The 26949-nt window shown below is 39.9% G+C and overlaps 1 protein-coding gene across 1 annotated transcript in view; it reads right to left on the bottom strand.

The window, feature by feature from the left end:
* Positions 1-24740, bottom strand: part of prkag2a (protein kinase, AMP-activated, gamma 2 non-catalytic subunit a) — a 103309-nt gene extending 78569 nt beyond the window's left edge. The window contains exons 1-3 of the mRNA XM_053611102.1: positions 23478-24740; positions 8998-9069; positions 3320-3611 (exon numbers count right to left, since the gene is read on the bottom strand). Of these exons, the coding sequence (XP_053467077.1) occupies positions 3320-3611; positions 8998-9069; positions 23478-23564 (451 nt within the window). The 5' untranslated portion in view covers positions 23565-24740. The remainder of the gene's footprint in view (positions 1-3319; positions 3612-8997; positions 9070-23477) is intronic.
* Positions 24741-26949: the final 2209 nt, after the last annotated feature.

Genomic DNA, 26949 nt, shown 5'->3' with positions numbered 1-26949 from the left:
AGTGAATTAATATGTGATGCAAGAGACACAATATCTGTTCTATAACCACTCCAAATCTTCTGAAATGTGTCTCTTAAGATATTTAGCTTCTTATGAGCAGTTTTGCCAATCCTGTTATTTTTCTCTAGCCGACTGGAGACAGCCTGTCCCGCTCTTCCTTACGAAGGATTAATAGCTTTGGGTTTTCTGCGAGCAGCGTGTATGCCCCATGAAGGGCTGGGAATGGTCCAGCTGGGTTGAGCAATGACATAAGGGTGTGTGTAGATGCTTGCTTCCCATCCAGGGAAAGCAGCATGGGGGGAGGTTGTTGTTCGCCCACACATAGCCACCTACACACTACCACACTGCTGCTCGATGAGCGGACAAAGAGTACCCATCGTGACAGATGATCTGATTCAGTATCAGGAAGCTGATCTGTTGATATTTTATGTAGTTGTGCATTAGAAAGCTAGAGTTTATGCTGCACATTTATAATATACATGCAACATGTATGCAAAGTCAAGCACCTTTTAATTCTGAGATTCTCTCAGGTCCGGTTTATCCCAAGCATCTCACAAACAGATATAGGAAAAAGAAAAACAGATATCAAGGCGTTATAGAGCGCAAGTGTGTACCTTAATTTGCCAATGATTGCCAAATAATCGGCTAATGAAACAATTACCAAGGCCATCATGAGCTGAACAGCAGGCTTTTCAAGTGAGCTAGAGCTGGAAAAATGCTAAATGTACTAGACCCACACTACTAAATCAACAATCCTCACTGGTTCTTTGGTTGTGATACTTGCAAAACCCTTACAGGGTCTATGTCAAGAGTATTCCTCTAAAATCTTTGGTCTGGATGAGTGGATAAAAGGTCTGGATGAGTGCATACCATGACTGAATGTTGACCAGTTAACTGCTTAATCATTAATGGTTAGTTCATGGCTGTAAATACGGCAATTCAACGTGGTTATGATTTCTTTCACAGTGGCACTTCATATGACCACTTTTGAATGGTTCCATACACTTTGAACAGACGAGACATCTGTTTTGAATTTGGCGCAGGGAAAATAAACGCCTTCAACATTCTGTTTTCATCGTCGACTTTTTTCTTTATACGAGCAGCGTTGCCACTTCACTAATCAGATCAGAAAGGGTTTGCTGAATCTATTACTGATGGTACTGCATCTGTACTATACAGTACATGTGACAAGAATTCTTGTGTTTTCCTGTACTAAGACAAGAACAGAAAACTTATTTACTCAAAATTCAGTTATAACTGGAGTCAAAGGGCTTGTCGAAGACTGTGTTTTCTAATCCAAACACTGTCCGTTTGCTACCACTGACCCCTTGACCAAGGCTCCTAAAATTCCACGGACACTCTTAACCCAGTCCCCTTTCCAAGTTGAAAAAAAAATAGCTCCTGCTCCCTGGGGTGGGGTAAATAAAATCCCTACAAACTTTAAAGAGATCAAATCAAATCAAGAAATGGTCTGAAGCTACTTCAGAAACAGCACTAAATGTTAGCCTCAGTAAATGTAACTCTTAGTAAATGATTCTCTCATTCATTGTGAGATTCTGCTCTACAACTTGCCTTGTCAATCAGAATGGCAGGATTTTTGGCAGTCCCAGAACAGTATCCCAGCATGCTGCACTGTAAGTGGACAAATCGCAGCCCAATGTCGACGATGCCATTATTCCATGGCCTCTGGTCTACATTTATACATACTTTACCAGAGAGTGAGGCCCACTGCAATACTCCAGCCTCTGACAGTACATCAGTTACCCCCTTTTCTAATTATGGGTCACTCCATTCAGATGATAATGGTGTCCAAAGACACCTTTATTTAAAAAAATGCTTGCATAATTTTCTGTGTGGCCTGCAAGTAAACTGAATAGGGCTGTCATGTAGACTAAACAAATTAAGGCAACAGGAGCTTTGTGGACATTGTTCTACTCATAATTGCATAATTATACAATTACGAAATAGCTACAAATAACAGGGTCAGCAGCACAGTTGTTTAGATTTAGGAAGCCAGATCACCATTTCTGTTGATTCTCTGCTTAACAACATTCTATAAAGGAGGTCATCAAGAACCACAGACGCTTTTCTGAGATGCTCCTGTCTGCGAAAGGCTACTTTGTGGTTTTTTTGGTTCCTTGATTAACATAAAGCTAACTGCATATACTTTGGCACATCCACTCCGAATCATAACCACTAAGGACATGTACAAGTTACAGACCGATTTTAATAAAAGTACTGTGCTACCTAGATCGTCAAGAATGAGAGAGTCATAGAGAATGAAGAGAAGCTTGTAACAGCCATCTACTGTAATTTTCAGGCAGTTTTCAGGAATTACTCTGCTTAAAAGGTCATAGTTCATTTACTGGAATTTGCGGTGCTGAAAAACACTCATGCACCAATTAAATCAGTACGACACATAATTATCCAAATCACTAAGAGCTCCATGGTGATTTGGGGTAAAAACCACTCTGTCTAGAGATGCTGGGGAACGGACATGCTACTCTGATTCTATCCGTGAATATTAGTGTTATTGCTGCAAACTGATATTTAAAGTGTTTACTGCACAAAGGATTAAAATTGTCCAATAAGAACATTTCATCAAATAAATACAATGATAGCTTAAATTTGTCGTCATGCGACTGGATTTCTATTCTTAGCCCTCACATCTTTAATACTTCTAATATTATTCAACATTACTTATACAGTGAAGATCATGTACAGTGCTGAGACATAACAAAATGTGGAAAAAGTGAAGCGCTGTGAATACTTTCCGGATGCACTGTATGTAGACTAATACAGTGAAGCTCGCATTGTACGAAAATCAGACCATTGAGTCATTAAAAAATATACACACACACACACACACACACACAGGTGGTCACATTTAATTTTCATTTTCAGATTTGTGCTCCATTGTGCACAAACTAAGAACAAGTGCACACATTAGAGAACAGACCAATGATAGGACATGTGTGGAGGCAGAACACCAACAAAAACAAAAACCACAACAAAGCACACCATGAAGTGCGCGCTGCACTGGGGGAATTCATGACAGGATAAGCATGGGTGGTCAGTATGAATTAGATGAACCGCAGTCTATTCACTGTGCCTTTTACTGTTTCTATGCAATACAAAACTTTGACAGCACTGTCTAACAATGAAATTTAACAACGCATGTTAACCGAATCCAGACTTCTCCAAACCCTGTCAATCATACTATCTCCTTACTGTGATCCTTTAATAGATAGAATAAGTTGTGTTTTATCTTTCCACCAAAGCATACAATCAAAGACAAGAGTTAAATGAGTATACCTACCTTTCCTGGCACGGGAGAAGAGTTTAATACTGACAGGAGAGGCAGAAGAGGAAGTGGACAGGGAGGCACAAGAGGAGTCCTTGGAGGATGAGCGAAAGATTCCAGAAAAGCTGAGGCGGCGGGGTGATTTAGGTGGGGAATCCTGATGTAGGGGGTAAGGGAAGATGGTTCTCGGTGACCCCGGACTGGTTTTGGACCTCGCTGGAGCTGACATGGGGCTAGAGGGCCGGCTAAATGGACTCCTGCTGAAAAATCCTTTAGTTGGGCTAGCTGAGTGGCAGCTGATCTCCCCCTACAGGTAAAACCCAAAAGAGAGAAATGACTACCAATTAACTACTCAATTTCATTTCTAGAAGTAAAAAACAAAACAAAAAAAGACTCTGTTCCCAGAGTTTGCTAGAGAACATGGGAGGACAGGGAACAACTAGCCATCAAACAAAGTCTGGGAAATTGTAGAAAACTATCTATCATTGCTTGGTTATAATAAAACATCCCAAACTTTGAACCTCCCCTGGACTTCAGAGCTTGCTAAAAAGGTATGTCGGAGACTCAGCAAACAGGTACGAAAGATCCTCTGCTCTGAGACCAAAATTGAACTTTCTTACCTTCTCACAAAGCAAGCTTTACAAAAAGAATACTATCCCCACTGTAAAGCATGGTGGTGGTAGTATCATGTTGAGGGTTACCCTTGTGTTCTTGGATGTTTCTCTGACTAATGCCCTCTCACTGACTTTTGTTGGAAGTCCTCCTTTAATTCCAGTGGTGCCATAGTCATACCATGTCTTAATAATGGATTTAATGGTGTTCCGATGGATGTTCAAAGATATAAATATTTTTTACAACCAAACCCTGCCTGATACTTTTCCAGAACTTTTGTCATTGTTTGTTTTCATAGCTCTTTGGTCTTCATGATGCTGTTTAGGTATGTTCTCCATACCTTCCAGGAACAGGTTTATTTCTTGAGATAATGGGACACTTAATCTCAATCTTTTTTTTAGTACCCTACCGCAATATTATGGGCTATTTTGTGTAACTGCATGATATAATTTCAGCTCCAGGTTTTAACACTACAAAATGTGGAAAAGGTCTGGACGTGGATACATAAAGGGAAGAGTAGGAAGAGCAGGGTGGTGGAAATTTAAACTAACAGTGAGAAGAACAGTGGACCTATTATAGTATATACAATATGCTCCTTCCCAGTTAATGCTCAGATTTGAATTACCCTAGGAGTTTCATTGCTGGCTAGTAACTTTCAATTGTAAGGAATCTTAGAGACTGTGCTGTAGTACCATTTGCTCATGCACATTCACAGTGCAATACTTTTGATAATAATTTAATTCCTCACATTTATATATATAGCATTTTCTAGGCACTCAAAGCACTTTACATTATGGGGGGGGGTCTTCTCAACCGCCACCAATGTGAAACATCCACCTGGATCATGTGATGGCAGACATAGTGCACCAGAACGCCCACCACACACCATCTATTGGTGGAGAGAAGAGGAGAGCCAATTCAGGGATGGAGATTATTAGGGGGCCATGAACAATAAGGACCAATGGGGGAATTTCACCAGGACATGAACTGTGATTTCCACCATTGTAAAATAAATTAATTTTAAAAATATCAATAATAGATCCCCTGTGTATGATTCCTGAACCCCTAGGGATCCCTGGACGCCACTTTGAGAAGCACTGCTTTCTAGCACATGACCAACAGAGGACAGTTTACTGGAATATACTAATGGTGCTTAAAGTCATTAACACAAACTGATCTACTGTACTGATGTGTTAAACAAAATAGTTGATGATTATATTTGTCTCACTAGTTTGCATTTATTGTCCACCATTCAAGCACTGGGAATAAACCATTTTAATGTAGTGATTCAGTGCATTTTCAGCTGTGTCTGATAGTTTTAATGTAATTCAAATCACTACTGATTAAATAAACCGGTTCTTGTTATTCATTAAACAAGGGGTGGGTGGTAGAATTCATTACATTTGTGTTTGTCCTTCACATTGCTAAAGGAACAACAGATGAATAACAAGTAGTCCAAATATTTTCCTTTAAGTTCTGTTATAAGCCTCTTTTTTTGTTGTTTTGTTTTGCTGGAACATTTTAATCAGCGTTTTTCACCCGCAGCAGTGTTCAGTATTTTCAGCGCTGTTCATCCATATAAACAGAAAAAGAAAAAAACAACTCAAAACTGTTTAGGCATGCAAAAGTACAGGGTCACCTTGTGTTGCTCAGGGCCTTTTATGTAAAGAAAACAGAACAGCTCATAGCTGTGCAAGAACATAAATGAGTTATGAATAACTACATGATCTGTTAAGAACTAAAATCAGGTTAATTTGAGGTGATCATGAGCAATTGTTTGATCACAATCATGTGTTTCCATATAAATATATGTAGCAGGTATACACTTTTATTCTCAATTAGCTTCCTGGTGAAATCCAATCCCAGCACTACCATACATGAATCATTATTCTCGGTTTGATTTACTGACTTTGTGTAACTGTTTTGCTATGGAAAGTAAGCTGAATTGGTGTTGTAGCTAGGTAGCTATGTAATCTTCACTCTTGATAATCATGTTTATAATATAAAAGTGGCCAAAGTCAACAGAAAAGTAACAATTAAATTGTACCTCACGATTATCCGTATTACAATTAAACATCTGCTAAAATTTGTGGCGGACCGAACTTTAATCAGCGTGCCATTTACGATGTAATTAGATACTTTAAAGGAGGAAGGAAGGTGAGGAAATATATTTCATCTTAGTCATTTAATCTCAGATAACACTGCTTGCCCACATTTACTGCAGTGCCAAGTTACAAAAACACAGAAAACCAAAAGTGTAAACATAGAAAACTTGTTTTTGTGTCTTTATAAAACAAATCAAAATTTAAAAAAAGAAAGATCGAAACAATTTTGTACAAACATTTTTGAGAAATTTCTGATTGCCATTCAAGTGTTCAGAGAGATAGTTCTTGAGGTCTTTGCATTTGACTAATTGCTGAGCAGACCTTTAACATGTGATACCGTGTGAGGAGCTCAGACTCCTATTTTTAAATACTGATGGTAAACTTCCTGACAGCTGACTGACATTTGTGGATTCTGAAGCACTGAATGAGAGATGCTGACATGTTTAGACACCTGTTTCGGCCCACATCCAGAACCTGAGCATTTCCCATGGCCAAGGTTTTAGTAACAATGCAGAGTTCATGCATTATGTAAAACAATCCCAAAGACAGATGGAGCTACACGGGGAACACGACCCACAATTCACACTACTGAAAGAGTACTCATGTGAAATCATTGTAGTTATACAATTTTTATTATGTTATACAGGTACAGATAATGTCATAAACAATACTTAGTTGAAATATACCAGATGAACTCAACTGAAAACAAGAAGGTATTACTACTTTGTTTTGTTGAAAAATTTCCTAAGCAGTTCAGCTGAAAAAGGAAACAGTAGATACTCGTCTATACAGCGGCAGAAAATCCGAACATGTGATTAGTGCTTAACACACAAAACACATCTAACTTGCAAATCAGGCAAAACAATCTCTTCCAGCTCTGGTCGAAAACTCAAGAAATATATGATCAGCACATTGTGTTTCTCCGAGAGTTATCAGCTTATTTATCTCGTCTCTGGCCTTGGTGAACTTGACTGGCAGTGAAGAATATGGGCCCGAATTAAAGCTACACAAATAGATATGCTGTGTCCCAAACGTTATAGAGCTCATGTTTGTGTTCCTGCACGAATGTATGTTTTGTAAGTGGCAGTGGATAAGAGCTAAATATAAATGTTTTATTGGCACCCTTGGTAAATATGAGCAAAGACGGCTGTGAAAAATTGTCTTTATTGTTCAATCTTTTGATCTTTTGTTTAAAAAAATTTCACAAAAATACTCCGCTCTCATGGATATCAAACAATTGCAATGGGTTGGCACCCCATCCAGGGTGTCCCCTGCCTTGTGCCCCGAGTTACCTGGGATAGGCGCCAGGCTTCCTACAACTCTGCATAGGATAAGCGGTACAGAAAATGGATGGATGGATGGATGCTTCTATTAGATTCAAGCATCTGGGACACACTCCTGACTTTCATGCTCATATCCATGGCCCAAAGACATGTATATATACCTGGGTTTCCAGTAAAGTACTGTAATATCATACAAGGTATAAAATAACACATAATCCAGTACATTAACTCAACTGACTGATGCAGGATACGACTGAACGTTGCTTGGATCTGAACATTTTGTAACATTGTTGGTGTTCCAGATCGATTTTGAGTTTGTCATAATAAATCAGATAAAAATACTAAAAGCCCCCCCACCGTTACACAAGTTGGTAATGCCCAACTATTGCCTCGCAACCCAAAGCTCGAGTACTGTCGTTCAAATGGGAGAGAGCACAGGTGGCTTTGAATGTGAAGAGGACCGCTGCCCAGCAGACTATTTTGCATTGCTGGTCAGACAGGGACAGTAAAAAAAACTCCTCTGGAGGTAGGATAATATGGTGTAATCTAGCTGACAACACTCCACATATATTGTAGCTCGATATCTAGCTAGCTAATTCACTGCAATTTAGCTATTATCAAAACTATCAATATAACAAGTTAGCGAAAAACAGCCTCGTGTTATGTTAGCTACATTTTATTTGAATAGTTCCCATTATTATCATCAACAACAAGGTTGTTCACACTAAATGATGTGTATAAGTATTAATCAGTTACAGTGTACGTTTATTTGGACTGTTATGATGCCCTGTGTAATTTGTTTTAATGAAACAATCATTTGATGATAAATGCTTGTGGATAATAGATAGATTAAACAGAGAGATGTATGTATGGATGGGTAGATAGATAGAAAGATAGATAAGTAGAGGGAAATTATGTAATGATACTCCAGATTGACAAAGCTGAATTTTTTTCTCTCCCTTTTATCTCTCTTTTTTAAATTTAATTAAAAAATATCAGGAAGCATACCCATTCACACTTCAACCCCCACAATGTTCAAACCAAATCTATGCCCATGAGTACAGTTGTATCCTGCGTCGCAAAAAAATGTACTGGATTACGTGTTATTTTGTACTCTGTAGGATATTACAATACTTTATTGTAAATATGTTTTTTTGTTGTTGTTGTTTTTTTTTTTACAGTGTATACCCAACAGGCTAGTGGAAATCATCTAATCCAAAAGCACACAGTAGAGCTGAGGCACAGTGCGTTCTCCACTTGCATTTCAAGAAGGTAAGGACTTGATTACAAACAGGGTTATTATAACAGCCTTTCCATAACCTCTAATTAGTGCGATAATCAAAACATCAGAATCAGCACACAGCACCAGGAAGCTTAAGGCCAAATTGTGAGCACACAGGAAACACATTTTCAAAACACTGAGCTTCTCGATGATTTTTTCCTAACTTATAACACATACACAGCTCCAGGCACATCACAGGAACATCTTCACATGAAGTTGATTAATATGACTAAGCGTATCCTACTCATACAACACACTTCAATGTGATAGCTCTTTTGCTCCAAGGACCATTAGAGGAGTAGTAGTAATGTTTAATGCCCGTTTAAACATTCTTAATCTTTGATGACCCATCCTGTGTTGCTTTTAATGAGGTGCAAATTAATTGATTATGTGGCATTTTGGTGATATTACCTTGCGTGTACCATTCTTGTCATTGTGCTCATCATCTCCTTCCTGGAAGGGCATGGCAAACAAGCTCAGGTCCTACAAATGGATGGAGACATAGTGTTATAATAATAAACAAGCGCAATCAAACAGCTCATAAGCTCAGGCAAAGACAAATGCCATAAAATAGGTAAAGCATTTCAGGACAAATGAAAGAGAGATGTATTTTACTGTACACTGTCTGGGTCTACACTACCAGCTTTCCTTGTCACTAAGGTGGTACCCTCGAGCGTACATCTTTTGTACCTTTAATATGTATCTTATCTTCTGAAAGTCTATCTACAATATACAATTTAAGGTACATGAAGAAACTATCATTAGTTTTTAGTGTATAGATTTGTAGGTACACTACATGCACCTTTCTAGGTAAAAGGTGTTTTAGATCCCTTTAAAAGGTGTTTAGTACTCTTTGTATACTTTTTGTTTCTGAGAGTGTACAGTATGTGTATCTTATAAACATGAACTTTCAAAGCAAATGAGCGTTACCTCCTACACAGTTCATATGAATCCTGTGCACACAGATAAACCCTGTAGGAGTTTCTACCATTATATTCTATTTTCTCATCAACCTCACAGACTTTATTTTGAAAGAAACATTATATCAATCCATCCAGTTTCTGTACTGCTTATCCTACACAGGGTCGCAGGGAGCCTGGAACCTATCCCAGGGGGCACGAGGCGGGGGGACACCCTGAATGGGGTGCCAATCCATCACAAGGCGCACACACACACACACACACACAATTTGGAAATGCCAATCAGTCTACAATGCATGTTTTGGACAGGGAGAATATGCAAAATCTATGCACACAGGGCAGAGGCAGGAATCAAACCCCATTCCTCGCGCACACACACGCCCACGTACACATACACATACTTCACGGTAGTTGATTTATGTAGCGTTTTTTTCAGTGTCCCTGTATCTGAGCAGACACAGCCTATATTTGCTTTTACTTTTAAAAATCGACAATACACATGGACAGGTTTCCACAGGATTTCATAGACTCTCCTGCTGTGTTCTCATCTGTGGTGCATCAAGCCCTCTCATCACTCGTTTTAGCCACCCGGAAGGCTGCTGCCTTGTTCAGTACAAGGATGACATTCTTTTATGAGCTGAATGACATGAGCTCTGCAAAGAGGGCTCTCTAAAACTCTTGACCCACCTGGCTCAGTACGGTTTCAAGGTCTATCTCAAAGCATATCTTTCCAAATCTCTAGAACCTGTAGTTCAAGGTATGCCTGTCTGTTTGTTTAAGGGCTGTTGCTGCGTCCACTCTCATGGTCACGGATGCTGAAAAATTGGTTCTTTCATACCCACTCAATTTCACCCATCTCATCAGGTCTTATCTATCCTGAATAACATTCAGACACAACACATGACCATTCAGCATAGATAAGGATATGAAGCCATCCTTTACGCCAGACAAAACCTAACCATTAAATCTGTAACCACTGCTAACAGCCCTGCAGTCCTGCTCCACAGACTTCTGTGTGCCTGCTTGGAGGAGCCTGCACTTGAAGCTTGGTTGGACCATGACTGTTTGACCTAAATACATGACTCCTCATAACTCTGCTCTGATCCGTCACAGCATCCCCTGGAAGGAGGGGAGAAAGTATATGTTTATGGATCATGTTCTAAACCTAATGACACAACATTTTTATGTGGCTACTCTGTTTGTTCATTACCAAATATTGTTTATGAGGCTCACTCTATCCCTTTTAATTCTGCTCAAGCTGGAGAACCCATTGCTCTCACGCATGCTTGTCATCTCTTTAAGGGTAAGACTGTTACTATTTACACTGATTCACGTTATGCTTTTGGTGTCTCACCTGATTTTGGTAAGATATGGCATGTTCGTGGATTTCGTGCCACTGATGGTAAACCCATATCACATGCCATGCACGTTTCTGAACTTGTAGAAGCCTCACTTTTACCTGACAGGCTTTCTATTGTTAAGGTTAAAGGTCATGACTCCTCTAACACAGAACAACCCCCTGGTAATTCACTCGCTGATGAAGTAGCTAGATGGGCCTCGAAAGAGGGCTTGCCCAGCCCCTTAGTCCAGAATAATGTCTCCATTTTTCATGTTTTCACATTCTCTGACTCCGTGTGACATTGATGTTGCTTTTTTACAGACACAGGCCTCTCCAGATGACCTCACGTTTTGGGCCTCGGAAGGTTGTTCCCCATCGCACACTGATGCATTAATACGCTTCCCTGATGGCCGTCTTGCTGTTCCGTCTTCTGTTATTCCATTCCTTGTGTGCCATTTTCACAGTGTTTCTCATGTCGCACGAAGAGGGGTGATTGCTATGATGACATCAAGGTTTTGTATTCGGGACACTCACAAAACTGTTAAATTACTCTTCGATGCATGTTTAACTTGCGCAAGAGTAAATGTACAAGGGAAAACCGCCAAACATGATGCATTACAACCACCTAGTGGTCCTTATTGAGCACTCCAATTTGACTTCACTTGACTTCACACACGCCAGCTATCAGAGGCCATCTCAAATATCTTTTATATCTAAATGGGTAGAAGTCTTTCCATGCTCTAAGGAAAATGCCAATACTGTTGTTAAAATTCTCACAAAATAAATAATCCCACGGTACGTTATCCCCCAAAATATTGATAGTCACAATGACACCTTTTGTTTCCAAGGTAACACAGACACTGTGCATGTATCTAAACAATGATTGGCATTTTCATATTCCAGATCATCCCCAGAGCTCAGGGATTGTGGAAAGAAAAAAAATCACACCATTAAGGAACACCTTACTAAGGGGCTCTTAGAGAACCCCTCAAGTAATTGGATCGATCATTACCACAAGACCTGCAGTCATATGCAAACTTCGCATGACTCCTAATCAGAAAACTAAATTGTCTCCTTCTGAGATCATTATGGGCAGATCATTTCCCACTCCATGGACTAAAGGTAACCCAGGTGTTTGCTTTACAGGTGATCTGGACATGATTGTCAGCGACTACACTCAGGCTCTCATTGAAACATTTAACAGTATACATGGTGATGTTTCTGTTGCTCTCCCTCTGCCCACAGGACAGCCTATTCACTCTTTCCTCCCAGGTTGGGGAAGACATCCTACACGTGTGGTGATCGTTATCCCTACTGCTGTCCTCACAGATTCACAACCCCATTTGATTCATGCCATCCGCATCAAGCACTGTCCAGCTGTGACAAGAGACAATACTGCTATCAAGTAGCCCTGAGGGGGCCTCATCACATCTCGTCTCAACACATCCTCAGCAGATGAGAAAGGTGAACACTCACAATCAAGCTGCCCTTAGGGGGCCTCTTCTCATCTCATTTAACACGTACACATATACCCTTGTTTTGTATTAGACATACATATGCAGAGTTTGTTATTTCTGTGTTATTTTGAGTCTTTGTCATTAAAACGTGACAGTTGTTTAGAGTAATTAGTACTTGGAAGTAGTGGATTCTGTAGTGCGTGTATTCTTAGGCAACTTATGATTTCATGTCAGCCCAAACCAAGAAAGTCCCTAGACACTGGTTCTGTAGTCTTTTTGGACATAGTCCTAGTTGTTCTCGCTGTAATCCAGATAGAGAAACACAATCCTTGCTCTCCTGCCATGACCCCCCTCAGCATGTGTATGTTCACACTAATAGTGTTGCACATCCACGTGCACACACTCACACCCGCACAACGGTGCAGAGGTAATTTGGCCTGCTTGTTTCATTAGAAATTGCACGTTACCAACATCCACAATGACTCATGTTGGATCAGTCATCACATGGGATCATATCAGTGGTCTTCTATGCAAATGCACATCACCACCGCATCACTCAATGCACAGAATGACTCTTGCTTACTTCCCATTCCCACACTTTCGATACTACATCTCACCGCCGCGGTACACCTTTAAATCAACCCATACCTGGCTGTAATCATACTGATAATCTGTTTTGGGATCTTCCCAGCACTTCCCGTAGCCCATTACCACAAGTATTATGGAGTGCATCTCAGACCTTTGGTGTACCCTGGGAAATAGGTGATACGTGCATCCGCACCAATAGTACCAACTTTTTTGACATTGTCAAAAAGCTGCTTTTTAATACAATACAATGTACTCTCACATCTATTTGAAGTGGGAAAACATACCAGACAGATGCATGCTGTGCAAACACTGCCAAACACCTTCCCTTTTATGATCATGTGTCCCTGACATTTTTTATTGCATATTTACTAATGAGACCAATACTTCAATTGTGTTTACTTCTTTTCACTTCAAAAATCAACAAAATGTGTCATTTTGCAAGGAGTGCCCAAACATTTGCATACAAAGACAAAGATGCTAAAACTACTTTCAGAGATAATACTTGAGGACTCAGACACAGCAACAAAACAAGTATAATGATCAATATAGAGTATAAAATGCACAGAGGGCCTTGATACCAGAGGACTGAAATATAATCACAAATAATTTGAGACTACACAACAGGAAATTTCTGGTCATACAGATGGAGGACCCAGTGGGAGCATAATATAATCTGTAAAATTGCCAAACTGCTGATCCAGAAATAAACAGGATGAACCACTATCCACTTGCCTAACCACGTCTGTATCAAAATGTGCTGTGGATCAGTTTCACTGAACAAATAACTAAAGCAATGTCAGGGCAGGAGACATTTACTTAATTTGACACTGTGAACTGTTTCTAAGAGCTTTATCTTACCTTTATCTCAAGATCAAGTCACTGCACAATGTTTTGAGCTTGTTGTAGCGCTTATTGATATAGTACCATACTATGATTACACTGGAGAATTGAAGAACACCCAATTTAGCACTAGCCAGCATTATGTTGATCAAAATGAATGACATTTTATATCATTAGAATGCCTATATTCAATTTATCAAAGCATTGAGAACCACTGGAACATCTGAGGCTGGTTAGGAATATGGATTAACGAATATGGAATACGGCAAAAATATCACAGCAAAGCGGTTCTTAACCTTTTTGCGAGTGCGACCCACTTTTAAGTATAACGATGTTTTACGACCCCAAGGGTTGTGACCCCCAAGTTAAGAATCGCTGTCATAGCATATCATATCGTTTTCACAATATACAGTACAATACACACTCACCCTCCACTTTATTAGGAACAACTTCAATCACCTGTTACTCATTGCTACCACCCACATACAGCTATTTTTTGTGTTAACCCTTGTAGCAGCAACAGGACTGATATAAAAAAACACACACACACACACACATACAGCTTGATCCAAATAGAGGCTATATATTCTCTTAATCACAGATAATGATAGATATTAGCTCCATATTCTGTAAATATCTATCATTCTCACCTACGGATATCTCTTACCATGAAAATCCCTTCCAATCCTTCAACAAGTGTCCATGGCAACAAGCTAGACCTACGCTGAGCTTTTCATCTTCTACCGTACAAAACCCAACTGACCTGTTCAAAGTCTGTTACAAATCAGTGGTTTGCACTAAGTCAAAGGGATCAGTGATCTAATTCCCTCAGCACCGATAACATGGTCCAGCAAAAATTAAAGCAAATCTGTTGAAGGTTTTATTGACGATACCTGCAGAACAACCACCCCAATCAATAAAAGCCCTGCCCAGACTTCCTTACCTATAATCAAATAAAGATGATGGTGAAAAAAAGATAAGCCTGCCGCTCCAGCCAGCCAGTCTGCACAGTCCGGCGTCACAATCTGTTCTCCATCTTTTCAGCTTTAGTGCCAGTACAAAATGCAGTCTCCCAATAAAGAAAGCCTCCTCAGTTTAAAAAAAAAAATGCACAGTGTGAAGGGAAGCTCCACACACAGCCAGTCCCGTCCGCTAGTGCTTAAACACAAGGGTGACTCTGTAATGAGATATGACACAAAACTGCTGCCTCAAGCACTTGCAAATCCTATTTGATGAACTCATGGCCACTCTTGCTAAGCAAGGCCAGCCAGGGCTGACTGACAAGACTGCACCTCCCATCATGAAGTGCTGTGATTGTATTAGTTGTTATTGTATTACTGAGGTTAAGGTAAAAAAAAAAAAAGAAAAAAAATTGCATTTTCAACTGTCCAGCCCAACTTTCATTACAGTTGTTACTGAGGATGAATAAATCATGAACATAGCTAGTAAAGCAAAGCAAAATCATCTTGATACAAGTCTCTGCCACAACTCAGCACAAGTGTATCATATGCATATGCATATGCAATGCACACTGCATTGTAGGACTTGGAGTCTAGCTTATGTTGTCTCCACTATGTCTATGTTCGATAACTCATTAATATGGCAGTGGTGGTTTAGCGGTTAAGGCTCTGGGTTACTGATCGGAAGGTCAGGGATTCGAGCCCCAGCACTGCCAAGCTGCCACTGTTGGGCCCTTGAGCAAGGCCCTTAACCCTCACTGCTCCAGGGGCACCGCATCATGGCTGACCATGCGCATGTCTGACCCTGCACTCTGACCCCAGCTTCCTAACATGCTGGGGTATGCGAAGAAAACTGTGAATATGTATATGTGACCAATAAATACTCATTATCATCATTAATATGACGACAACGAATGTAGCTTAGTTGACCATACGTCCTCTTTTCCCTGGACATGTCCTCTTTTCGGACCTTAAAAAAAGCATCCGGCCGGGATTTCTAAATTTGAGAAAATGTCCGGGATTCTGCTTCACAGTTTCATTATGATGTGTTACTGCATCATCTGTGTGCATATTTGCATTGATAGAACCCCTCTCTGTAATTCTCGCCTTCTCTCTCGCCTTCTCTCACACCAATTGGTCAATTATAAAAGACTTGCAGCAACTATTGGCCAAATTCCTGCCTCTCAACCATTAACCTACTCTCGGTGAACGCACAAAGGTGAAGCGCTGCTGTGTACGGCGTCAATAGCAGGAAATGACAGCTGCCCCGAGTCGAAAGCCATGGCCATAAAAGGTCATTTTTAATTTCATGTTATCACATTGCTTCATTTTGCATGGCCATTCAAATGTGTAAATGATGGTAGAAGGTACACTCGTGGCATCTGATATCTTATTTTATTCTATGGACATTCAAAAGAATGCAGGAAAAAATGCTAAACATGGACAGAGTGAAACCAATTTTATTTATATATGTGATGCTAATAGTGTGCCTTTTTCAGTGTATTGGAGTCTACATTCATAGTAACACTGTTTTGAACGTTATTAAGTCCCCAGCACCCACCCACCCACCCACCCTCCTCAAAATAAATAAATAAATAAATAAAAATAAATGTCCTCTATTTGGAAAACTAGAATATGGTCACCCTAACATAGCAGGGAAATGGTGAGTGAGAAAAAAAAAGCATTTGCACTTTGCTTTCGCAACTGCGCGAGCAATGTCCCCAGTTACGTCATCATGGCACACAACCGCTACCTTCTCATGGGAATACCGAATAAACTGCACCAACAACAAATTTGCACCAGAACCACTAAGCATATCACAAAAATGTCACCATACAGATATTTATTTTGTTTCTTTGTGGTGTTTTCCTTCAAGTGCTTCTACTTCACACTCTCAGCTGAAAGAGTTCAGACAATAGCAGGGTAAGCCAAAGTAAAGACAGAGCAAAACCACAAATCATTTTGACGTGATCACAACGACTTATACGCATTTCCCTACAAACTCTACCGCTGCTTTATCCACCAATTACTACATAAAAATATTTTTTCAAAGTCCTCCAGTTATTATTATTGTGATGGTTATGATTGTTGTGTTTTGCCATTATTATGTTGCCATTATTAACAACCAGAAAAAGAAAAGACTCCTTAAATAACTCATCACTACTGTTAGCTCAATTTAACATCTTGTTGATGCTGGTAAACGTAACACAAACCTTTGTAAAACACATCCAGCTTGTTTACAAAAGCAGGAGTAGATTATGTAACAGCACTGACCTCATGACCTCCCACTGCTGAATCAACAATCCGCAAACAACACAGCGATCGCTGAGACACGGCATAGGGGGTCAAAGAAATAAGCAGCCTATGTTGTTATGGCAAAGCAGATGCTTATACTGTTTATTAAGCCCTTTTGGTATTAGAGTAAATAACACAATGACACACACAAGCAGACCGTTGCCAGTGGAAGTGACAAAAGATACAGAACCCAGTACTTGCAGATTAGTTGGCTGAGTATCAAGAGGAATGATTGCAGTCATCAAACAGAGGGAAGAGTGTTCAGTCTTCAACTGTTGCTCTCTGCTGAGCCCCTCCCGCTACAGGATCTGACACCGAGACATCAGTGCCATCCCGAGACTGGAGCAGTCATGACAGACGCAAAACAGAAGATGTACAAAAGACTCGCATGACTCACATCTCTCCTCTCACTCCCATACACTCAATACTCTGGATCATCTCTATATGTTCTGTGTAATATTTACATATAAAGAATGTCTTTTCATTAAGCGTTCAACACGCGGTTTTAAAATAATCAAATCTGAAAATGTATCATTTTAATTGAAAGTTCTTCCTCTATTTGGGTTTCATGATATTTTTTACAAAATAACTGTAAAATTATTTTATTTATATCTATTTTATCCATCCATCCATTCATTTCCTGTACCGCTTATCCTTACTGGATTGTGGGGAACCTGGAGCCTATCCCAGGGGGCATGGGACACAAGGCGGGGGACACCCTGGACGGGGTGCCAATCTATATCTATTTTATTATATTTATTATCATTGCTTATTATAAATTAGGTCTTTATCCTTTTCATTTCAATAGTGGGAGCCTGTTTTCTTAATGTCACACAAAATTTATTACAAATTCTTTTTTTTTTTTTAATGATTAAGTCCTTTCAGCAGAATTCAGACTTGTCAAAATTGCAGCATTTCTTCCTTTTTGGAAAGAAAAAAAAAAAAAAAGAATGCTCAGAAAATTTATGGGAAAATCTGAGTTAGTATTGAACTAACAATTAGAGCAAAAACAAAAGACAGCAGAGCAGAAGCGAGGGAAGTGTAAAAACCCCTGGGACAAGTAAAAGTGGAATTACCTTAACCTAAAATATTAAACCTCTAGTAGATAGCAGAATGTTGGTATTCTGAATGTCAACAGGTTTCACATTACTCTATAATCTCTGCGTAGTATGTTTAGTTTTTGGTTTTTTTAACCTGCAATTGCATGTTTGTACCACTAGGGGTTTCTGCATTCGCAAGGTCAGGAGAACTTCCAAATATACGCACATCTGCATGCACAAAAATAACGTAAGAAATTCTCCGAGTAGAAATATGTGCATGCACAAAAATACACATACGTACAGCTGATAAATCAGTCCACTGCTTTAACAGGGGAAGGGGTGGGTGCTTGTAGGCTTCTGAGCATTTCCAATTTTCATAGTCATATACATACAGAATTTCTTTCTTAATTATTTTGAAAAGTCATTATTTAGTGGAACCGCCACATAAAGCAATTTATTATTAAAAATTAAAGAGGAGAGGGCATGGTGGCTAAGTGGTTAATATGTTTGCCTCACACCTCCAAGGTTGGGGGGTTTGAATCCCGCCTCCGCCCTGTGTGCACAGAGCTTGCATGTTCTCCCTGTGCTTCAGGGAGTTTCCTCTGGGTTCTCTGGTTTCCTCCCCCAGTCAAAAGACATGCATTGTAGTCTGACTGGCATTTCCAAAATGTTCGTAGTGTGTGAATGGGTGTTCGATTGTGCCCTACGATGGGGTGTCCCCTGTCTTGTGCCCTGAGTTCCCAGGAATAAGCTCCAGGCGACCCTGCGACCCTGTGAGGGATAGCAGTATGGAAGATGGATGGAAGAAAAGTTGTTGCACTTTCACCTAGGAATATTCTTTGGCAAATATTCACAAAATTTACACATCATTAGACTACTAGATAAAAGGTCCATAATAAAACAAAATACATTAAGCAAAAAATAATCATAAAGGTATGTCCTGTTATAGTAATGAAATCACATTCTGTCTTCAAATATTCACTGCTACAGTCAGACCCTTTTCACACTTTTAACTAAATTTCATAATATTTTTTTCTGTAGCCTGACCTTACATGACCGCATAGTTTGAAAACTGATATGTTGATCTAATACTGACATCATCGGAGCACTACACAGAGATAACCTTCCACAAACAGACAAAAGAGCCATAACATGCCAAAAGAAATCTTACATCCTTTATAGGCAGTTGTATTTTGTTGGTTTGTATGAATGTTTTTTTCTTGCTACAGAAGATAATTACATTTTTCAACAGTATGCAATGAGATAATGAGGTTCATTTCTGCAACAGAACACTGAGCCATGAGAACCAGTCACTGAGCCACAAGAGCAGAGGAAAGACATTGATATTCAGCCTACCACACACAAACATTTACAAGGCAATACAGGAATTACCTAGCTAATAACGTCCACATTTCCACTTTGAGCTTAATAAAAGTCCATTCATCCATTCAGCCATCCATTCCACTTACCCAACCCTCATTCATCTATCCCACTCATCTAGCCATCCAACCAACCACCCATCCTTCATCCATCCATTCCACCAACCCACCCACCAGCCAGTCATCTATCCATTAATCCAACCATCCAGCAATCCATCTGCCCATAGATTTAGATACAACTCATTTTCACAATTTGTTTTTGCAATAAGACATAAAAAAACCCATTACTTTATGCAGCATCTCAAACAATATCAGTGTGCTTCTGGCATCATCATTTTGATGGGATACAATTTTGATTATTGTCCCTGTGTTAGCTACTTCAGATTACACTAATAAGCTTATTAGACTTTGCATCCTTTTCTCTCTGTCGACATGACTGCACAGTTAATCACATTTCCACTGCCTGAGAAAATTATAATAGCTTAATAGCTAAGATCATAGCTAGGAAAAAATTTACCAGTATTTTACCGATATACAATTATCAAAGCTTTGCTACTTTTCTTATAATCAAGTTTAATATTAATTATTTTGCTAGTTGTGTGACTAGTTCGACCAAAGACCAGAGAAAAATATATATATATTATTACCTAAAGACACAGGAGAAATAAGAACATTATGTAACAATGATCTAAGGGCAGGTTCTTCTGGATAGTAGTCTACTGTTTGGTAGTTTGCAAGATTTATGCCTTCAAATTGGACTGATTTTCTCAAAGCATCCTACTTTCTTTAAAAAGTTTATTCTTTCTATATTTTTTGTCACAACTAAACCTAAAATATTTGTTGCATTATTAGCTCAATGTAAAAATCAGGTGTTCAAGATCTGGTGCCAGTAATTAGAACCTGGGGGGGATGCCTTGGTGGGGAGGTGCACTGCTGAGCTGCCGATGGAGTAAGACACGAATGTTCGTATGCGCTTTTCGGTCATACAATAGATTTTGACTTATTCTACTCCGTTTTTTGTTTCCATGTTTAACTTTGTATTACGTTAAAATGTCTGGAAAAAACACCAAAGCTCGTGGTACTATTCAGACACAACTGAGGCCTAGTCTACGCGCCGCAAGCGAATCGCGTTCTTCCCCTGAATCCCCTGAATCCGCCTCACCGCGCGTTTACCCCGACTTCACAGCCCTCAGGCCCGAGTTGCTGGCTTCGCTGAGGAAGGACATTGCTGATATTTTTAAAAAGGGGGATACGCTGTCAACTATCAAGCTTGACCTGCAAGCCGTGAAGACACGGCTGGTTAGTGATAAAGTTGCTACCGATGCTACCTTATCAACACTGAAGGGTACTGTTGGGGAAATGGACCGTGCTCTCTGCGGTTGCACTGATGCCATGACTCAGATGAAGACTACTGTCGAGTCTCTCACAGCTGCCATAACCAAGTTAGAGAACAAATGTGAGGATTTGGAGTCGAGGTCACGGTGCAATAACATTAGGATAGTGGGAGTTCCAGAGGGCGCTGACACATGTACAACTGTTGCAGAGGCTGCCTTGCTAAAGGAGGTGCTTGGTCTGGTGAAGGAGCCGGTTTTGGATCGGTCCCACCGGACCCTTCAGCCTAAGCCCAAGCATGGTGAACGACCACGTGCTATTGTGTGCAGATTCCACGATTACAGTGACTGTATTGACATTTTACACCGTGCGAGAGAGCTCCAATGGATTAAAGTGAGGGATTTGACCATTTCAGTCTTCCCGGACCACACAAAGATAGCCCGGTCTCGGGGCGCATTTAACGAGGTTAGGCGTCAACTTCGTGGCATTGAGGGTGCTCGCTACAGAATACTTCACCCGGCACGGCTTCGCATTACTTATAACGGTGTTCAGAAGGACTTTGTTTCAGCCGAGGAAGCGGGGGACTATGTTAAATTCTTGACATCTGGGTGAGCTGCATCACCTACGACAGCGGCGTCTTTTTCGCTCTCCTTAAATCTACCTCTGTAATAATGTGGTTCTCTGTTTTGATGCTCTGACTAGGTTAGAGTTTCTGTTTAAATTATGTTAGTATTTTTTCCTCTGCCTTACGTGCTACACTGTTACATTATCTGTATTTCGTCTAATTTGTAACAAGTCTTTAAAAGATTATACTTGTTATTGCGCGCAGACTGTTTTTCATCCTTGAAGTCATTAGGGGCCTTTTCTCTTACGGAGACTTTTTTTTTGTAATTCTTTTTGGTTAGTTCAGCTTACTCTCCGATTTGTTTTCACATTGTGGACAACTTTTGGTTACTGTGGGAAACACTGCCGTCTCCTTTCTTCTTTTGTTTTATGGAGACTTTGGATGTGTGTGTGTTTAGGGGTTTGTTGGGGGGAGGGGGTCCCACTTCGGCTCCAACTGGCTATTTGTATCCCTGTGGTTTACTTTATTTAAATGGTTAATAGTAATATTGATCCAAGCACAGCTGGGACAGGAACACCTCTAAGATTTATTAGTTGGAACGTCAGAGGTATGAGTAATCCTGTCAAGAGATCTAAGGTTTTTACACATTTGAAACATTTAAACTCTGATATAGTATTTTTACAGGAGACTCACCTACGTATTAAAGATCATCATAGATTACACTGCCCTTGGCTGAGTCAAGTCTTCCACTCGAATTTTAATTCGAAGGCTAGAGGTGTCGGTATTTTAATTGGCAAAAGGTCACAGTTTTTGTCCACTAGAATTATGCAAAATGCCTACAAGAAGTTATTTCTGCTAAAGGGGGCAATACTAGCTTCTGAGGCCAAGGGTTGTGCTTGTCCAATGTTTGCTTGTCCAAATATGCCCATGGGGTTGTACTTAATTTTTCACATGACATACATGTATATGTTAGAGCCGCAACAACTAATTGATAAAATCGATAATAATCGATTATGCAAATCGTTGTCAATAAATCTCGTTATCGATTAGTTGGTCTGTGCACGGTACATTTACTCGTTACGTTACTTCTGTTCCGAAAACACGCTTTGGAGAGTAAATACTAAAGTTATGTCCCAAATGACGTACTGTACACGCACTTACACTCTGCACTACCGTCTAGTGCAGTGTTTCTCATCCGGGGGACCCCTAGTGGTCAGTAGTGTAATTACAGGGGGTCTGTGGGAAAGTTTTAAAAATGTTTAAATATAATATATATATATATATATTCGTAAAATGTATCAAAACATTCGAATTAGATGTTTTAAAGTGAATCAATTGGTTATTTGCAAAACATCACGTTAGCTGAGCTGACGCTCGTTCATGGAGGGATTTATTTTAAATTTATTCACAAATGAAATAATAATTTGCAAAAACCTACGAGTGGTAGACAAGTTCAAGTGGCGCATTGATGGATAAAATAAACAAAGGATAATAATTCAGAGTCAAATTAAATGTCACACCAACAATAAAATGTAAAATAAAATAGAATCGTGTGATGTTAATCGATCTCTGTTCTATAACATGCAAAACGGGAACATGAAAGGAGTATTCTAAAAGCGACTCATGTAAACACCTTAATCGCAATAGTGTCTCATTAAGAATACGGTCAATAATTAGATTACTCTTGTCCATGTAAACGTAGTCCATGTAACGGGTTTTCCCAGGCATTTGGCTTTAAAGGTTCCTAAATGTTGACATTGAGGCTCATGGGGCGCGTCTAAGTGACGTCATGTAGTGGGCGTGGCCAGGACCTGGCGATCATAACAAAAAGCCGTCATATGGTGGAGTTGCTACAGCGTGATTGAGTTTATCGGCTGTTCTCTGTTGATCAGATGGCCATCAGCTTTCAGAACGCCATGTGTAAATTAATACTTAAACGTGACACCGCTGTGAGAGCACGAGGATGTAACTGAGATGAGAACAGGGATGATGCGAGAGTGGGATTAAGTAGAAATCCGCACCATCCTGCTGTTCAATGCGGGTTTGAATGCAGCTTGTGATTCATATGTTGGATGAAGGTCGCATTTCATCCTGACATGTTTTATATTTCTCTTCTGCACAACGACGCCCCATGCAGCAGTATGGATTAAACAATGAGACATAACAGAACAACTTACCGGCATGTTTAACTGCAGAGTTGTCCTTTTTCTTGTCCATTTCTTCCTGCCATCCGTCTTTTTTTGCTCCATCACAGAGCTTCCCATGTTCCAGACAAGCTACTCTTAAAACAAGACTAATTTCCCTCACCAGTGCGCCTATTAACCTGTTCAATCCAGACTACAATTCCTTATGTTTGCTTAATCATTTGAATTTTAGACACACAAACACCAGTAAACCAATGATTTTAGCAGTGATGATGATGATGATGATGATGAAAGCATCTCATCTTCTCAGCCTTGTAATAATCATAAGGAACAACTCCAAGAGAGACATCATGGAAAAAAGCGGTGGGTTGTTTTTTTTTTGTTTGTTTGTTTTTTGCAGAGAATTTGCTTGTAAAACGCTACGGTTTGTTAATTATAGAAATAAAAATGTCAAAGGTAGAGTACTGAGTGTTTTTAGTTTAATCTGCAGCCTACCGCAAGCCCTGCACTTATAAAAAGCGCGCTGCATCCGCGTCCACACTGATCCAAGGGTAGGGTTTAAAAGCGACCAGGGCCATATGGAAGGCCACAAGGGCCAAAACATCTACACCCACGCACCTCTACAGTGCACTAGCGATGGGAAGTTGGGATCATTTTACTGACTAGGATCTTTGAATCTCGTTCAGCAAAATGAACGAAACTTTTTTCCAAGTCGTTTCGTTCGTTTCAGCAGAATATAATTCAAATGTTACATGTTAAAAATGCCCCAACACGTCTAGTACTTACGCAAATGTTGATCACATTTGGAATAAAAAAAACAAAAAAACTATAGGCGAATGCAGTCAAGGCCGAATTATGAGAAACAGAAATGGTTAATTAAGTGCTTATCTGGGTCTTCAGGCTATACAGTCTGTTAGTTCACCTCACCTCCCGATCCGAGTCGTTCGTTCTTTTGTCGCGTCTGTTCCCCGGAAACAGAAATAATCAGTTCACCTTTCGAGTCTTTGGGTCGGAGTCGTTCGTTCATCCCATAGGCCGAATGCAGTGGGGCTGTGACGTGATGAATGCACGACTCGAACCCGAAGACTCTGATAGGTGACCTAATCGTTTCTGTTTCCTGTACTAAACCTATGGGGATGTTGCAGCACATGCGCGGTCAAAAATGAACAAATCACTCTCTGAGACAACTCGTTGTTCCCGAGTTATATTAAAGATTCGTTCAAAATGAACGAATCGTTCATGACCGACACATCACTACAGTGCACTGAATCTTCATCTTCAGTAATCACGATTACATGAAATATGTTTGGGTTTTAAGTTTTCAATCCATTTATTCTCACTGTGAGCCTATAAAAGTAAACTTAGGCATTTATACGATCAGCAGTGTTCCAACAATAATGTTTCTGAGCTTTGGCAGTCGCAACGGTGTTGCTTTTTGTGGTTAGTGTGGGTTTAAATTCCTCATATTTCCACAAAATAATTTCTTGCTTTTCAACCGGAAGTGTGCACCTGCTTTTTTTTACCATGTTGAACGCATGTTGAATGCACAATTGTTGAGGGGCTTTAATTGTCTGTACCTGGTTGGTAAGAGTTAACACAGAAAAAAAGAGGAAAGAGTGTTCACAAGGGAACAGAGAGGGAAGAGTGTTCACAGTAAACTTATCAAAAGAAGAGGTAAAATGCCTCAGTGAAATTTGGTCTGACGAGCATATTTCTGAGCAACTTTCAAAAGCACATAAAAATGCCAAGGTTTACAAAGTGTTTAGCGAGTATCTCAAAGAGAACATATAATATATCTCATATAAGGAGAACATATAAAAGAGATAAATTATAAAGACTACAACTAAAAAGAAACAGTCATGATATTTTTGCTTTGAATACTTGGCTTGTGGGCTTGTGACTTGAGGGTATTGGGGTGGGGTTTTTTTTGTTTGTTTGTTTGTTAGTTTGTTTGTTTTTTCAGTTCTCCAAAATTAACAAATATGGGAATTGTATCATGAGTTGAAAAAGAACCACTTTTAAAAGCATTTGGCACATTTGGCCTTCCACAAGCTCACTTGTGCACTGGTGATATGCACCATTGCATTAAGACATACTTCAAATAGACCAGCACAATAATATTTGCCACACTTTGAGCTACATAAGGTGTCTAGAATTCTCAATGAATCAGACTTCATGCTGATGACCTTTGTGGCCTGTTTCTTGTTAGTGAGCTTTTTACTGAGACTGAGTGCCATAATGTGTGCAAGGGTGGACGTGTCCCATATGGACTGCTCCATGGTTGTAGCATATAGGAAGCATGCTGATGCTTTTCACCATCAGAGGCGACATGACCACTTCCATACACCTTGAGAACATCTGTGAAGCGAGCGAGAGAGAAAGAGAGAGGGAGAGGGAGAGAGAGAGAGGGAGAGGCAGAACTGGAGTTTGTACCTCTGCAATGGTGTATTTATTTCGGTGATCTCTGTGAGAACTTTTAGGGGTGGGGTTGCTGTTTCAGGTACGGGAGATGTGACTCTATCTCTCTGCGCCACTAATGACGCTGATGAACATTTTGCAGATGTTAAAATGTAGAACTGGATAGCTGAGGCCTAAGGGCGCTGTCAGACCAAGCCATACGATTGTGCTGTTTTGGATATTCAATCAATTCAATCACAATTTATTTATATAGCACGTTTAAAAAAACACGAGTTGACCAAAGTGCTTTACACTCAAAGTTTCCATACACATTTAACCATATCCAATATAACACTTGAACACCAAATACAATACTTTTAAGGACAGTTCTACACAGCAGAGTAAAGATGAGTCTTCATCAACAATTTAAAAGATTCAATTTCATCACAAGATCGAAATGAAAGAGTGTATTTGGTGCTGTGCTGTGAACTGCACATCATTACCCAGCCTAGTTCAAGTCACCACCATTCTGAGGGTGGATGTGACCGCTAGTTTAGTGGCACATACAAGCTAAACATGGCATCCCTGCACTCTTTGGATGAGGAACAAGAAAGACAACCGGTCTTTGCACTATAACAACTGCTCTGTCTGTGTGAGTAGCTTTGGTTCCAGAATCATCGATTCAGCTGAGTCATGTCTGACGTTAAGTTGTCCATGGGTCTAGAGAGTGCCTCAGATAGCTGTCTGGGCACTGTACTATGCTTATTAGTCATCATCGGAAATGGGCGTTTGCAACTAGCAAACTATGGTTCAGATTCGACTCTAAACATTTAAAAAAATATTTTTATATCTGCCAGCCAGCTTGCTGTTTCAGTGTTGACGTGGCTGAGCAGTCAGTGTAGGGGATGGCTGAACCAGAGACTGCTTCCCTAAAACGTTAATTCCTGAGATAACAGTTACATCGATGGAGGTCATTGTCAGCTACCATCATTTTGTTGAAAATACTACGTCATCATGACACGAAGGTATCCAGGTGATATTCACTACCTCTTGCATTTAGAAGAGGTGAAATAGAACTTGTCTTCCCTGCACTAGGGATGTCACTAAA

The sequence above is a fragment of the Ictalurus furcatus genome, chromosome 23 (assembly GCF_023375685.1).
Source record: "Ictalurus furcatus strain D&B chromosome 23, Billie_1.0, whole genome shotgun sequence".
Taxonomy (NCBI): domain Eukaryota; kingdom Metazoa; phylum Chordata; class Actinopteri; order Siluriformes; family Ictaluridae; genus Ictalurus; species Ictalurus furcatus.
The sequence above is the reverse complement of the archived record's forward strand: the minus strand, read 5'-3'. Positions and strand labels throughout refer to the sequence as shown.